We start from the raw sequence: 12,518 nt of genomic DNA on the forward strand, positions 1-12,518 counted from the left end.
GAAGCTGTTCCTGGTTTGCCTTCATGCTTCAGGCTTCTGTACCTCCTTTTGGATGGTAATAATGAGAAGCTTCCCAAATCAAAAACTCTATAGCAAGTTATAAACATTCCATATTTACTTTCTTAAGTCCATCTCCCTGACTGGTGATTAAGCCCATCAGCCCTAAAGCTCCATGCCCAAACCTCCTTTTACAACCAGGCTTGGGATTGTCAATGACAGAGTTATAAACATTCCATACCACTATTAGACTCATTCTATCCTAATATCTAATGCCATCTTTATTGCAGGAACAAGAATGATTTTCTTTTGTCTCAGTTGTATGCATTGTAAGGTGATTTGAGACGCTAATGTGAGATCTGCAAATTATTGCTCTGATGGGAAAGGAGAATCTTGACAGAATGGATGGGCAGATAGTTTGTGAAGTGGTGCACTCCTGCCATTTATACAGGGATTCTGAGTGCTCCTGATGCATGGACTTGAGGTCCTCAATGTCATTCCAAATGCTCCATCTCAACTTCAAGCAGTTTAGGAAAAGAGATTCCCAAGAGTCAATATGGATTGCATTTATTTTTGTAAGTTTTAAAGTTGGAATCCTTTTTAGAAGCGTGGCAACAAGCGTTGGAATGATGTGACCTGTGCAACAGAGTTATCAAAATGTAGTAATGTCTTTACCGTTGTTCATGTTATCCTAGGGCAGAACAATGATACTGTTTCACCTTCTGGTGAGATTGGAGGAACTTGTAAGGTGCTGCATCAAAGGTTATTGCCAAAAATACAAATTCATACTCTAGCATTTTGGCATAGATAGAAGATTGGTGAACAGGAAACATTGCATTAATGGGTCTTTTCCTGGCTGGCAAAATGTAATTATTGATATGCCATAGAGATTGGTTCTGGGACCTCAGCTGAATATAGAAATGATTTAAATGAAGATACAAAAGATATTGTTGCAGGTGATACAAAAATAGGCAGGAAAATATGCTGTGAAGGAAATATAAAAATGCTACAAAGTTATGCAGATAGATTAAGTGAGTGGGGGATGATCTGTAGATGATGTGAGATTTGACAAGATAATTTTTTTAAAAAGCATATTGTCTAAATGAGAGATTTTGAACCCTGTGAGTTGCAGACAGACTTTGGTATAGTAGTACAGGACATGCAAAAGGCTAACATGTTGTTACAGCAGTAATAAGGAAAGATAACAGAATCTGACTGTTGTACATGAGGAGAATTAAATGTAAAGTTTGTGAAGCTCTGCAACGGTTATTAATGAGAGCACATCTGGAGTGCTCTATACAATGCTATTCTTATTCAAGGCAGGATATAAATATATTGGAGGCAGCAAAGAAAAGATTTACTAAACATAACACTAATGGGCAGGTTATCTTATCACAACTGTTGACAGGACTACAGTGGTATCCATTGAAATTTACAAAAACAAGTAACTTAGTTGAAGCATATTATTATGAGTGATTGTTGAAAGATCAGATGTGGAAAGAGTAGTTTCTTCCAATGGAAGAATCTAGAAGCAAGAGGCACCCATTTATGATAGATGAGTTACCATAATTCTTTGGAATTCTCGTGTTAGACACAGATAGGTTGATTCCTGATCATCAAGGGGGAGAACAGTTACTGGAGATAAAAATGGGATTTATTTACTATGTAGTAAGCCATGGGCTTATTGAATGCAGAACAGGCTCAAGGGATCCATATTGTTATATGTTGCAGAAACCATAATTTAGGTATGCCTTTAATTATTAATGGATGTCTTTGTTGGCTTTGGTATCATGGTGATTAATAACTGGACAAGTTTCCAGCTTCCTGGACAAATGAGCTATAAACACATTTATATATTCAGTTAGGAAATTAAAAGATGATTTCAGTAACTGTGGCAATAAAAACATAGTTGTAAAAACTCCACGGAAATGGAAACCTGTCAGCCTTACTTAGATTGGTCTTAGTATTTTACTCACTGTTACAGCAATAGCATTGATTCTTATCTCTTCCTGAACTGGCCTGGCCTAAGCCATTATTTTGGGGGCAACAATGTAATAGATCCGGGCATAACTAGTGACGTCTATATCCCCATTCCAGCTCAACCTTCATCTCATAATATGGAAGGAGGCAGAGCAATTGAAGCTAAATGTCTGGCTAAAGACAGCATAAACCAAGTTGTCTACCTATCAACTTTGCATGCCAGATGGCACACAATGATGGGTAAGAAGGAGCCTGATGTATATATTCCTTTAGAGAAGAGTGACTGTAACATCATTCCAGTGCTTCACTCAAATGGAGAGTGACATGGAATCAGAAATTAGTGTTTTCAATGTGAACAAAGGGTTTGGAGAGAGGGAGAAACTGAAAGAAATGAATATTAAAGTACTACTGCTGAGGAAATTAATGGACTAAATGTCAACAAATCCTTAGGATCTGATAATTTACATCCCAGTATACTAAATATAGTGGCCCTGAATATAGTAGATGCATTAGATCATCTTTCGAAATTCTTTGGGCTCTGGAGGTGTTCCCTCACATTAGAGGTTGGTAAATGAAATCCCTCCATTTAAAAATAGTAGAAAAAATAGGAAATAAAGATCACTAAACTGAATGTCAGGTGGTGAAAATATTAGACTCTTTTATGACAGAACATTTGGAAAGCATTAACAAGATTGGACAAAGTCAACATGGGCTTATGAAAGGGTAACCTTGTTAAACAAACCTAGCATTTGTTTTGAGAGGGTAGCTTTTCAAACAAGTTGTGTGTGGTGTATTGGACTTTCAGTAGCTTTTGGTAAACTCCACAAAAGAACTGGTGCACAGAATTAAAGTATGGAAGATTCTGATTATATACTGGATATGCTGATAGATTTATAGACAGATAGGAAACTGACAGTAGCCTTTAGTTGACTGGATGGTTGCTACAGGGATGAGAGATTGTGCCTGAGATGTTCCTAATATATTGAAGGCTTGGTCGAGAGAACTAAATGTAACATCAAGTTTGCAAATGCCACGGATCTGTGGCGGAGAGGTGGTGCTGTGTGAGTAGCAAGGGGAAAGCAAGAAGGTTTCAGTGTAATTTAGACAAGCTGGCTGAGTGGGTAAATGCATGGCAAATGCTGATTAATGTAAACAAACAAAGTTAAGCATTCTGGTTCTGAAACTTTATCTGATTGATCATAGATTGGGAAAAGGGAAGGTGAACCAAGATGTGAATGTCCTTGTCAGCTAGTCTCAGCAGTTGTTCCAGGTGCAATGAGAACACTAACTGGGGAATGACATCATACCCTGCATGACTCACATGACACAAAGAAGATTCGTTCTGTTTTATTTCCACACTGTTGAGAAACAACCTGGAAAATGTAAAGACAAGTTTCTGCAAATGTTGTAAATCTAGAGCTGTGCAAACAAAATGATGGAGGAACTCAGGAGGTCGAATAGCGTCCATTGAGGGGAATAAACAATCAGTAGGAAAATGTTATTATTGTGTCTACTCCACAGAAAGTCAATTTTCATTTGCATAAAGTAGGGTGGGGGTAGAGGAAGCTGCTTTGAAATAATTGAATTTTGAGACAGAACTAAACTCTTAGGAAAGAGAAATAAGAACTGATAACTAGGCAATAGATTTCAAAAATATAATTCATGTAATTGTACCCAAAGCATAATAAGCCTTCAGGAAATATCACGAAGATGAGATGTAATCTTTCTTCATTGAAGGATGTCCATGTTTTTGCTTTGGAGAATGAAAATAAGAAAGATGCTCGGCTTGGACAGCGTATTTATCTTGTTACAACATACACCGAGCTGTGGTTTTATTACCGGTAAGTGACTGTATCATCTTAATAAGACCTAATAGAGTGTGTTTCAAGTACTTTCCAGGGTAGAGAAGACCCAAAGAGGAAGAGAAGAAACTCTTTTGTTCGGGTAATAGTATTATCTGCAATGTCTTTTCTCCTGTTTTGATATATCATGCAGCTTTGATCTGCTTTGCCATATTTCATGCTAAGACTCACTACGAGACCTATTAATGCGGAAAGAAAGAGCAATGAATAAAACACAGGTAACATCTAGGCAATGATGATCATGTGATCATAAAATAATGAATAACAATTAAGAGGCATATATTTCTGTCAAGGACTATGGATGGAGATGAACTCGGTTATTCAGATACGTTCCTAGCTCTACACTTCATAAACCGGAGATGATCCAAAAATTAATAGACATTTAGATATATTTAAGATTGAGATAGATATAATATTTGACCGCTGTTTGAGGAATGGAAGATTATGCAGAACTGGCACAAAGGGGGAAGTTGAGACTAGCTAGCAAGAAAGTAAGGGCAGGAATAGGTCAACAGGTTCCTCAAACCCGCCCCGCCATTCAATATGATTATTCATATTGAATAATTCTTCTACAGTAGTCTCATCTTCCCCCTAGGAACGTATCTGAATAACCGAGTTCATCTTCATCCATAGTCTTTGACAGAAATATATGCTTCTTAATTATTATTCATTATTTTATGATCACATGATCATCATTGCCTAGATGTTACCTGTGTTTTATTCATTGCTCTTTCTTTCCGCATTAATAGGTCTCGTAGTGAGTCTCCTCTGTTTGGCTTTGTATACTATGTGTTAGAAAGGAGATCTTTGTGCATTATAGGAGTTCCAGTACAATATTCAGTTCACCCATTGCTCTAGACAATTTGCTTCAGGTATTAAAATCCTGAATAACAAGCTGTTGTGTGTAATAGGATAGGAATTAAATACCAGAGAAGGGGAATAATAAAAATGAATAAGTAATGCTTTTAATCATGTTCCCTAAGCATTTGAAATATTTATGCATTTAAAAAAATTTAGAATAACTGATACTTACTCCTGCCCCAGCCTCCCGCAGCACATCTGACCCTTGTTCTATATTCTAGATAATTCAGTGACACTGTTGCTGAAAGACTAGGATTTCCAAGCAATTGGATATCAGATTATTGAGTTTTATTGTAATTTGAAATCTAAAGTTTCTACTGAATTTTAAGTAAAGCTATAACCCTCATGCAGTAAGGTCTCTAACATCCTCCTCCTGAGATTTACAGATGCAATTTAAACTTCAGCTGGTTTTGCATTCAGTACAGATCTAGAGTACTTTGTTTCCAATATTTCTTGGTTGTTTTTCAGGAATTATCAGAAGTCGTTAATGCACTGCTATGAAGTGATTCCAGAAGGAGCTGTCTGCCATTTGTATTTTGATTTGGAATTTAGTAAACAAACAAATCCAGAACATGACGGGAAGCAAATGGTGGCAAAACTAATCCAGGTATTGACGTTACTTCCGTTTTTCTTTTGATCTTGATTTTTATTATGAAACACTCAATTTATTAATAAACATTATAACTAGATTTTAAAAACTTGTTTTATGTTGTTGTTTTGTCCCTCTCAGCGCCTTGTGGTGCATCGGGCAGCAAACTTGCCATTTCTTTAGCATTTGTCTGTTTTTTTTTACAAAGCCAAGTTACTAGCTTCATGCTCAACCCAACATGGGTGGGTGGAAAGTGTGCAAAGAGGTGGCCGGAAATGAACCCAAGGCCATTTGCCTTGGAGTCCGGTGCGGATACCACTACACCGCCAGCCGGCCTTCTATGTTATAAACATTACATAAATACAGCTGTCAGGCTACTTAATTGCACTGCATGGTAAGCATTAACTTTCAAATATTTAACCTTCATAGTTTTGTGAAATTGCAGTGAAGCTCACCAGTCCTTTATTTCTCTACTACCATTCACAACCCATGGTCCTTGTAGTCTGAGAAAACTTGATACTATCACTTTCTTGGTTAATGAGTTTTTACATGATTAGTGACTGTTTCTAGAGCATTATCACCCTCGAGAGTTCAGTGTTTTCTGAATATGTTCAGGGGAAAACCATTATAGAGTCGAGGGGATGTTGAGAAGATCACTTAAGGCAAGATATTAGAGGAGGCAAAGAGTTAATCAAGAATTCACAGGCAGAGAAGGTTTAGGAAGTATTTTCAGCTCACAACATTGTGCTGACTCAAAGGCATCCTGTTCCTCAACTATATTTTTCCCTGTGGCCTATCCTTCCCATGTTTTGGGCTGCAATAAATAGGGAATTTTGAGGACACATGGAGAATAGCACATCAGAAGCTCAGAGGGTGGTGCAAGTGTGAAACGAGCTGGCGTCAGAAGTGGTGGATGCAGCTTTGACTTCAGCACTTAAGAGAAATTTGAATAGGTATATGGAGGGCTATGGTCCAGGTATAGGTTGATGGAACTAGGAAGAATGATAGTTCAACAAGGACTAGATGGATCAAAGGACCTGTTTCTATGCTAGTGTTCTAGGACTATACGACTACAAGGAAATTGCGAGTTTAGTGCTTGATGATTTGGAAGGTAATGCAGTTTTACAAAGCATGGGTAATGGATAACGACAGTCGTACAGTTTGGGGTAATAAATAAAGTTTCTTTTGGATGAGCAAGCATGTGGGGGGCTGATTGTTCTTTAAAATGTCAGAGCCCAGAGCTGTCAAAATCTGACAAATAGAGTTTTAGTAGATGATGCTTTGAAACAGGGCAGAAGTGGGCAACGTAACAAATGTGAGAATAGGAGGTCCTTATGTTTGAATGGATACAGATGTTGATAGTTTGGTTTAGGTTTAAGTCACATGTCACAGTTACATGCAGCCTGATTTAATCCAAGAAAGCACTAGGAAGGACTGCTATATAAGATAAGGATTCAGAGGCCAAAAATAACCAGCGTTTAACTTCTCTAGGACTGAATAACAGACAACCCAGTGGCCAGCACAGAGACTGGTTCCTGGGGATGCTAATACTGTGTTTTTAGCTGACATGGAACACACTAAGCTGGGCAGCGGAGTTTACAGTAGATGCTGGGACAGAGTGATGTAGTTTGCTAGTACAGAGAAGTTGAATATGGTTAGGAAAGGACTGCCTTGATTACAGATCCAATTGCACTTTTAATTTCAGTTTCTATATTTGTGATTTTAAAAAGTACAATGCATTTTACATAAATATATACTGCAAATTACCCATGTCCTTAAATTTTAAGTTCAGATAATTATGGTTCAAGATTCTTTGCATTATAAAATTAGTTTGGATGTGTCAGAGTTAAGACTTTATAAATCAAATCTGTTTTGAAATTCTTCTGTGTCCTTGGAGAGCTGTTAAGATATGATAGGCATCAGTTTCTACAAACATTTGTAGTTTAGTGCATTATTCCCTATTTGGATTTATTCATGTGCTCACACAGAATAGTTGTAAATAAGAAAGATCTTTAGTTTGCCCAGAAGAGGTCTTCATTTCCCCCATTTTGGCACCTTACTGTGTCTAGAGCAATTCCAGAGTCTTATCTTTACTGAAGTGGTTGGCAGTCTGTTCCATGTTGTTGACTTATTTATAAGCCCTCCTTCCACTTTTGTTCCTGTTTTCAAAGTTTGGTCTTTAACTCAAGCAATACGTGTGCCAGCCTAACTGGTGATGTAACTTATAAAAAGTTCTATTGTGACTTGAAACTGCTATACCTTTCAGTCTACTGCTTTAATTGACCAAAAAGCTAGGAAAGTTGTAGGCTTGATTGCTGTATTGGTAGACAAAATAAGGAAAGTCAAACTGCAGTCAGCTTGGTAAGTTGGTCAGGTTTCCTGATTCTGGTTATATCTACCAATGACTGGTGAAAATACAGAAATGAGAATACTGTGTGATGAATACTGGTATCCTCGAAGTTCAGCTCCCTATTGAGATGTTAGAAATAAAGCAGTTAATGGTTTCTGTGGAACTATAATCCAAACCCATGTATTGTTGGAGCAAAATTGGATAGCACTTCAAAAGATGCACTGGAAAGACTTAACATGATGAAATGTTGACCATTTGACCTGATGCCGCCTACGGGTAAATTGAAAGGCTGCATGTTCGTGATCGAGATTTCAGTGACTGGCCAGCTGAAATCGTTCAGTGCTACAGTACATTACCATAGGGTAATGGATAAAGCCCCCTGTGTGGATTATAGCAAGTCACTCAATATATTAAGGAATATATTGTGATAGAACGTTAGTGAAAGACATTCCAAAGATTTTCCAGCTTACTCTCTGCCATAACAGAACATGGACAACAAGGGGACATGGAATTCCACACATTTTAATTCCAGGTCCCATTCCCATTCTGATATGTCTATCCATGGCCTCCTCTACTGTTAAGATGAAGCCACACTCAGGTTAGAGGAACAACACCTTGTATTCCGTCTGGGTAGCCTCCAACCTGATGGGATGGAATTTCTCTAAATTCCGTTAATGCCCCTCCTCCCCTTCTTACCCCATCCCTGATTTATTTATTTCCCCCCTTTTTTTTCTGTCTCTCTGCCCATCACTCTTTGCCTGTTCTCCATCTCCCTCTGGCGCTCCCCTCCCTCTTTCTTTCTTCCCAGGCCACCCGTCCCATGATCCTTTCCCTTCTCCAGCTCTGTATCACTTTTGCCAATCACCTTTCCAGCTCTTAGCTTCACCCCACCCCCTCCAGTCTTCTTCTATCATTTTGTATTTCCCCCTCCCCCCCCCCCCCCCCCACTTTCAAATCTCTTACTATCTTTCCTTTCAGTTAGTCCTGACAAAGGATCTTGGCCCAAAACGTTGACATTGGTTCTTTCTATAGATGCTGCCTGGCCTGCTGCGTTCCACCAGCATTTTGTGTGTGTTGCTTGAATTTCCAGCATCTGCAGATTTCCTCGTGATTACCCTTATTACTTGCCTTTTCCAGCTCCTTTTGCAATCTCACCTCACTTCTTGGCTAATGTTTGAAGGCCTATATATGACAACACAGATTGGGGCTTGTTTGCTAAGGGAACAGATCTGGAGGAATATATTGGTTCAGTCCTAGGATATATTAAGTTTTTCACAGAAAATGTAAAAACACAAAAGACAATTAAGGTGTTTCCCAATCAAAAGCCATGGATTAACAGCAATGTGAGGGCCCTACTCAGGGAGCGCAATACAACCTTATTGGAGACAAACAAGCCTACAGTGAAGCATGGGGGAATCTCCACAAGGGCATCAGGGATGCAAAGCACAAATACAAATTGTGCATTGAAAATCGGTTTGATAACAACAACTCTTGCAGTATTAAGGCGCTGACAGACAACAAAACCAATAATCTGCTGCCAGAGGATGACGCCACACTGCCTGATGTCCTAAACCGGTTCTCTGCCCGCTTTGATACTCAGGGGGAGGAGGCTGCTCCACTCTTCAACCCACCTGACGATGAGTCCACACTGATCCTCAAGCAACATCGGGTGAGATCCACCCTGAGGAAAGTGAATGCCAGTAAGGCAGCTGGCCCAGACGGAGTGCCCGGCCGGGTACTGAAAGCATGTGCCGACCAGCTTGCTGAGGTGTTTACAAGTATATTTAGCCTCTCACTGCAACAAGCTGCTGTTCCAACATGCCTTAAAACCTCCACCATCATCCCAGTGCCCAAAAAATCAGCTGTGAAGTGCCTGAATGACTACCGCCCTGTAGCGCTGACACCCATAGCCATGAAGTGCTTTGAGAGACTTGTGTTTTCACACATCAAGGCTATAATCCCACCTGATCTGGACAAACACTAGTTTGCCTACCAGGCCAACTGCTCCACAGAGGATGCAATTACAACAGCCCTCCATATTGCTCTGACTCACTTAGAGGAACCAAACACTTATGTGAGGATGTTATTTGTGGATTTTAGTTCTGCATTTAACACAATCATCCCCCATAAACCGGTCAGCAAACTGAACACTCTTGGCCTTGGTTCCTCCCTGTGTTCATGGGTCATGGACTTTCCCACAGACCGACCACAGCAAGTCAGAGTTGGTAAGCACATCTCTACCACCCTCATCTTAAAGACAGGCACCCCGCAGGGCTGTGTGCTGAGCCCTATGCTCTACACACTCTTCACACATGACTGCACCCCCATCTACACCTCCAATTCCATAATTAAATTTACGGACAATACCACAGTGGCTGGTCTGATCTCGGACGAGGATGATACAGCCTACAGGCTCGGGGTGGATCATCTGATGGAGTGGTGTAAGGACAACAACCTGGTCCTTAACACTTCTAAAACAAAAGAGATGATCATTGACTTCAGGAGATCAAAGGACAGAGTACATACTCCCCTCCATATACATGGAGAAGGAGTGGCAAGTATGGAAAACCTAAAGTTCCTTCGAGTTATGTTGTCAAAACAGCTGACATGGACCACCAACTTCTCTCTGCTTGTAAAAAAAAAAGGCACAACAAAGACTACTTCTTCAGAAAGCTGAAACAGGCCAAACTCCCATAAAAGCTGTTACTTAACTTCTACAGAAGCACAACTGAAACCATCCTGACCAACAGCGCCACAGTGTGGTATGCCAGCTGCACAGCCGCTGAGCAACAAGACCTGCATCGTGTGGTGAAGGCGGCCCAGTGAATTGTCAGCTTGGCGATCCCAGGACTGGACACCATCTATTCCAGCAGACTCAGGAGGAAAGCAATCAGCATAACCAGAGACACCACACACTCCGGCCACTCCCTGTTTGACCCGCTTTCTGTCCAGCAAAAGTTTCAGGACACTAAAAACCAGAGCAAGTAGACTTGAGGAACAGCTTCTACCCCAGAGCCATGGCCTCCATCACACCACTCCCACAGAACGATGACTGAAACTGTGAGCACACACATGTACACACAAGGACTCAAATACTTGCAATAATGGCACATTGTGCATTACTGTGACATTCTGGTGCTGCTGCAACTTATTTTCTGCTAATTATCTAATACTGTTTTTCTATTACTGTCTTATTTTTATCTATCACTTTGATTGTCTGAGAAGAAGCCAAACAGAGTTTCATTGTACCTATGTATAATGACAATCAAGATCATTCAATTCAATTCTCATAGTGGTTTTTACCCTTGCAGTTTCTTAATTCCACCCACGAAGATTCAACATTCTCTGACCCTGTGTCACCTCTTTCTAAAGATGTAATACCACCTCTCAGCAAGATTCCTTCAGCTTTTCTGTTCTCTACCACACCCCTTCAGACAAGGATCTATTAACTGTGGCTAATTAACCAGCGGGCATGCACATCTTTAGAATGTATGAGGAAACCAGTGCGCTTGAATGAAAACCCCATCGTCACATCGAGAACTTGCCAGCTTCCTTCAGACAGCACCGGAAGTCGGAACTGAACCGGTCACTGGAGCTGGGACGAAGCTGTTCAGTTAGTTGTGCCTCCGTGCTGTGGATGTAGTTTTATTTTTACTTAGAAATACAGCATAGTTACAGGCACTTCCGGCCCAATGAGCCCACACTGCTCAATTGCACCCATGTGACCAATTAACCTACTAATCCATACATCTTTGGAATGTGAGAGGAAATCAGAGCGCCTGGGGAACACCGTGTTGTCATGGGGAGAATGTACAAACTCCTTACCCAGGTCCCCGGAACTGTAAAAGTGTAGCATTAACCACTGCGCTACAGTGCTGGCCCTGCTATATCATGGCTGTGGGCCCCAAAGGAGCTTTAAAGTTACCGCAGTACTCTGAAAATCAATCCTATCGTTTGACAGGTTTGCAGGATTGCTCACGCCCCTCTGCAGTTAGAGACAGTGGTTTCTTGGATCAGATATTTGTTATCTCTCAAGATAACATGATCTCACCATTACCATCCAACAATATCTTCTCTACTTGCCTACTAGCCAGCTAGCGTAAATTTTGGTTTTTGAAAGTGCTGGTAATAAGTTGTTTTCAAGCCACCCGGACAAAATATGTTCCCTCCAGACATTTGTGTTGACTTAAAGTTATGCAGTTGGTCTTTCTTGTGTAAATTTAATTTAATAGCAACATTTAAGTCATGCAAAATCGTGCGTGCTTACAATCTTTTTGGCAAGGCAATCAGCTGTTGACAATATTTTTCTCGTCCTCTAATTTAGTATGTTTGTCAAAAATTGGGAGAAATGTACAACATACCTTGTTCAGTGGAAGATGTTTTGAACTTGGACTCCAGCACTCATGAAAAATTTAGCCGCCATCTAATATTTCATCTTCCTAACGGGGCCTTTCAGAACAATATACATGTTGGTAAGTCTCTGATCATATTTCCTTTAACAGTCATTGACAAGGTTTGATATTATCACAAAACCCAAACTGTCCTATTGCCTGTCAGCATAAGTGTTGTATCAGCCAAGTTGTATCCAGCATATGAATCCAAGGATTATGATTCAAGTAGCTAATCTATACTGTTTTTATTAATATTTAAAAATTCTAGTCAGTTTGACAAACCTTCAGTTTTTTTTTGATAAATAAGAGCAACTTTAAAATTTGAGTAGAAGTTTTTGTATAGATGACCATGCTAATTCTCAAGTGGACCAGTGTTGTCTCTTCCTATACTTTTGCTCTTAATATATCTGTAGAAGCCCTTGGGATTCTCCTTCACCCTGTCTGCTAAAGCATCTCATACCTTTTAGCCTCCCTGGTTTCCCTCTTAA

General features: G+C 40.0%; 1 protein-coding gene across 2 annotated transcripts in view; it reads left to right on the plus strand.

Moving 5' to 3' along the window:
• primpol (primase and polymerase (DNA-directed)) overlaps window positions 1-12,518 on the plus strand; it is a 37,101-nt gene that overhangs the window by 5,780 nt on the left and 18,803 nt on the right. For both annotated transcript variants that reach the window (XM_059974361.1, XM_059974362.1), the window contains exons 3-5: window positions 3,715-3,818; window positions 5,169-5,307; window positions 11,964-12,111. In XM_059974361.1, the coding sequence (XP_059830344.1) occupies window positions 3,715-3,818; window positions 5,169-5,307; window positions 11,964-12,111 (391 nt within the window). The remainder of the gene's footprint in view (window positions 1-3,714; window positions 3,819-5,168; window positions 5,308-11,963; window positions 12,112-12,518) is intronic.

The sequence above is a fragment of the Hypanus sabinus genome, chromosome 7 (genome assembly GCF_030144855.1).
Source record: "Hypanus sabinus isolate sHypSab1 chromosome 7, sHypSab1.hap1, whole genome shotgun sequence".
NCBI lineage: Eukaryota > Metazoa > Chordata > Chondrichthyes > Myliobatiformes > Dasyatidae > Hypanus > Hypanus sabinus.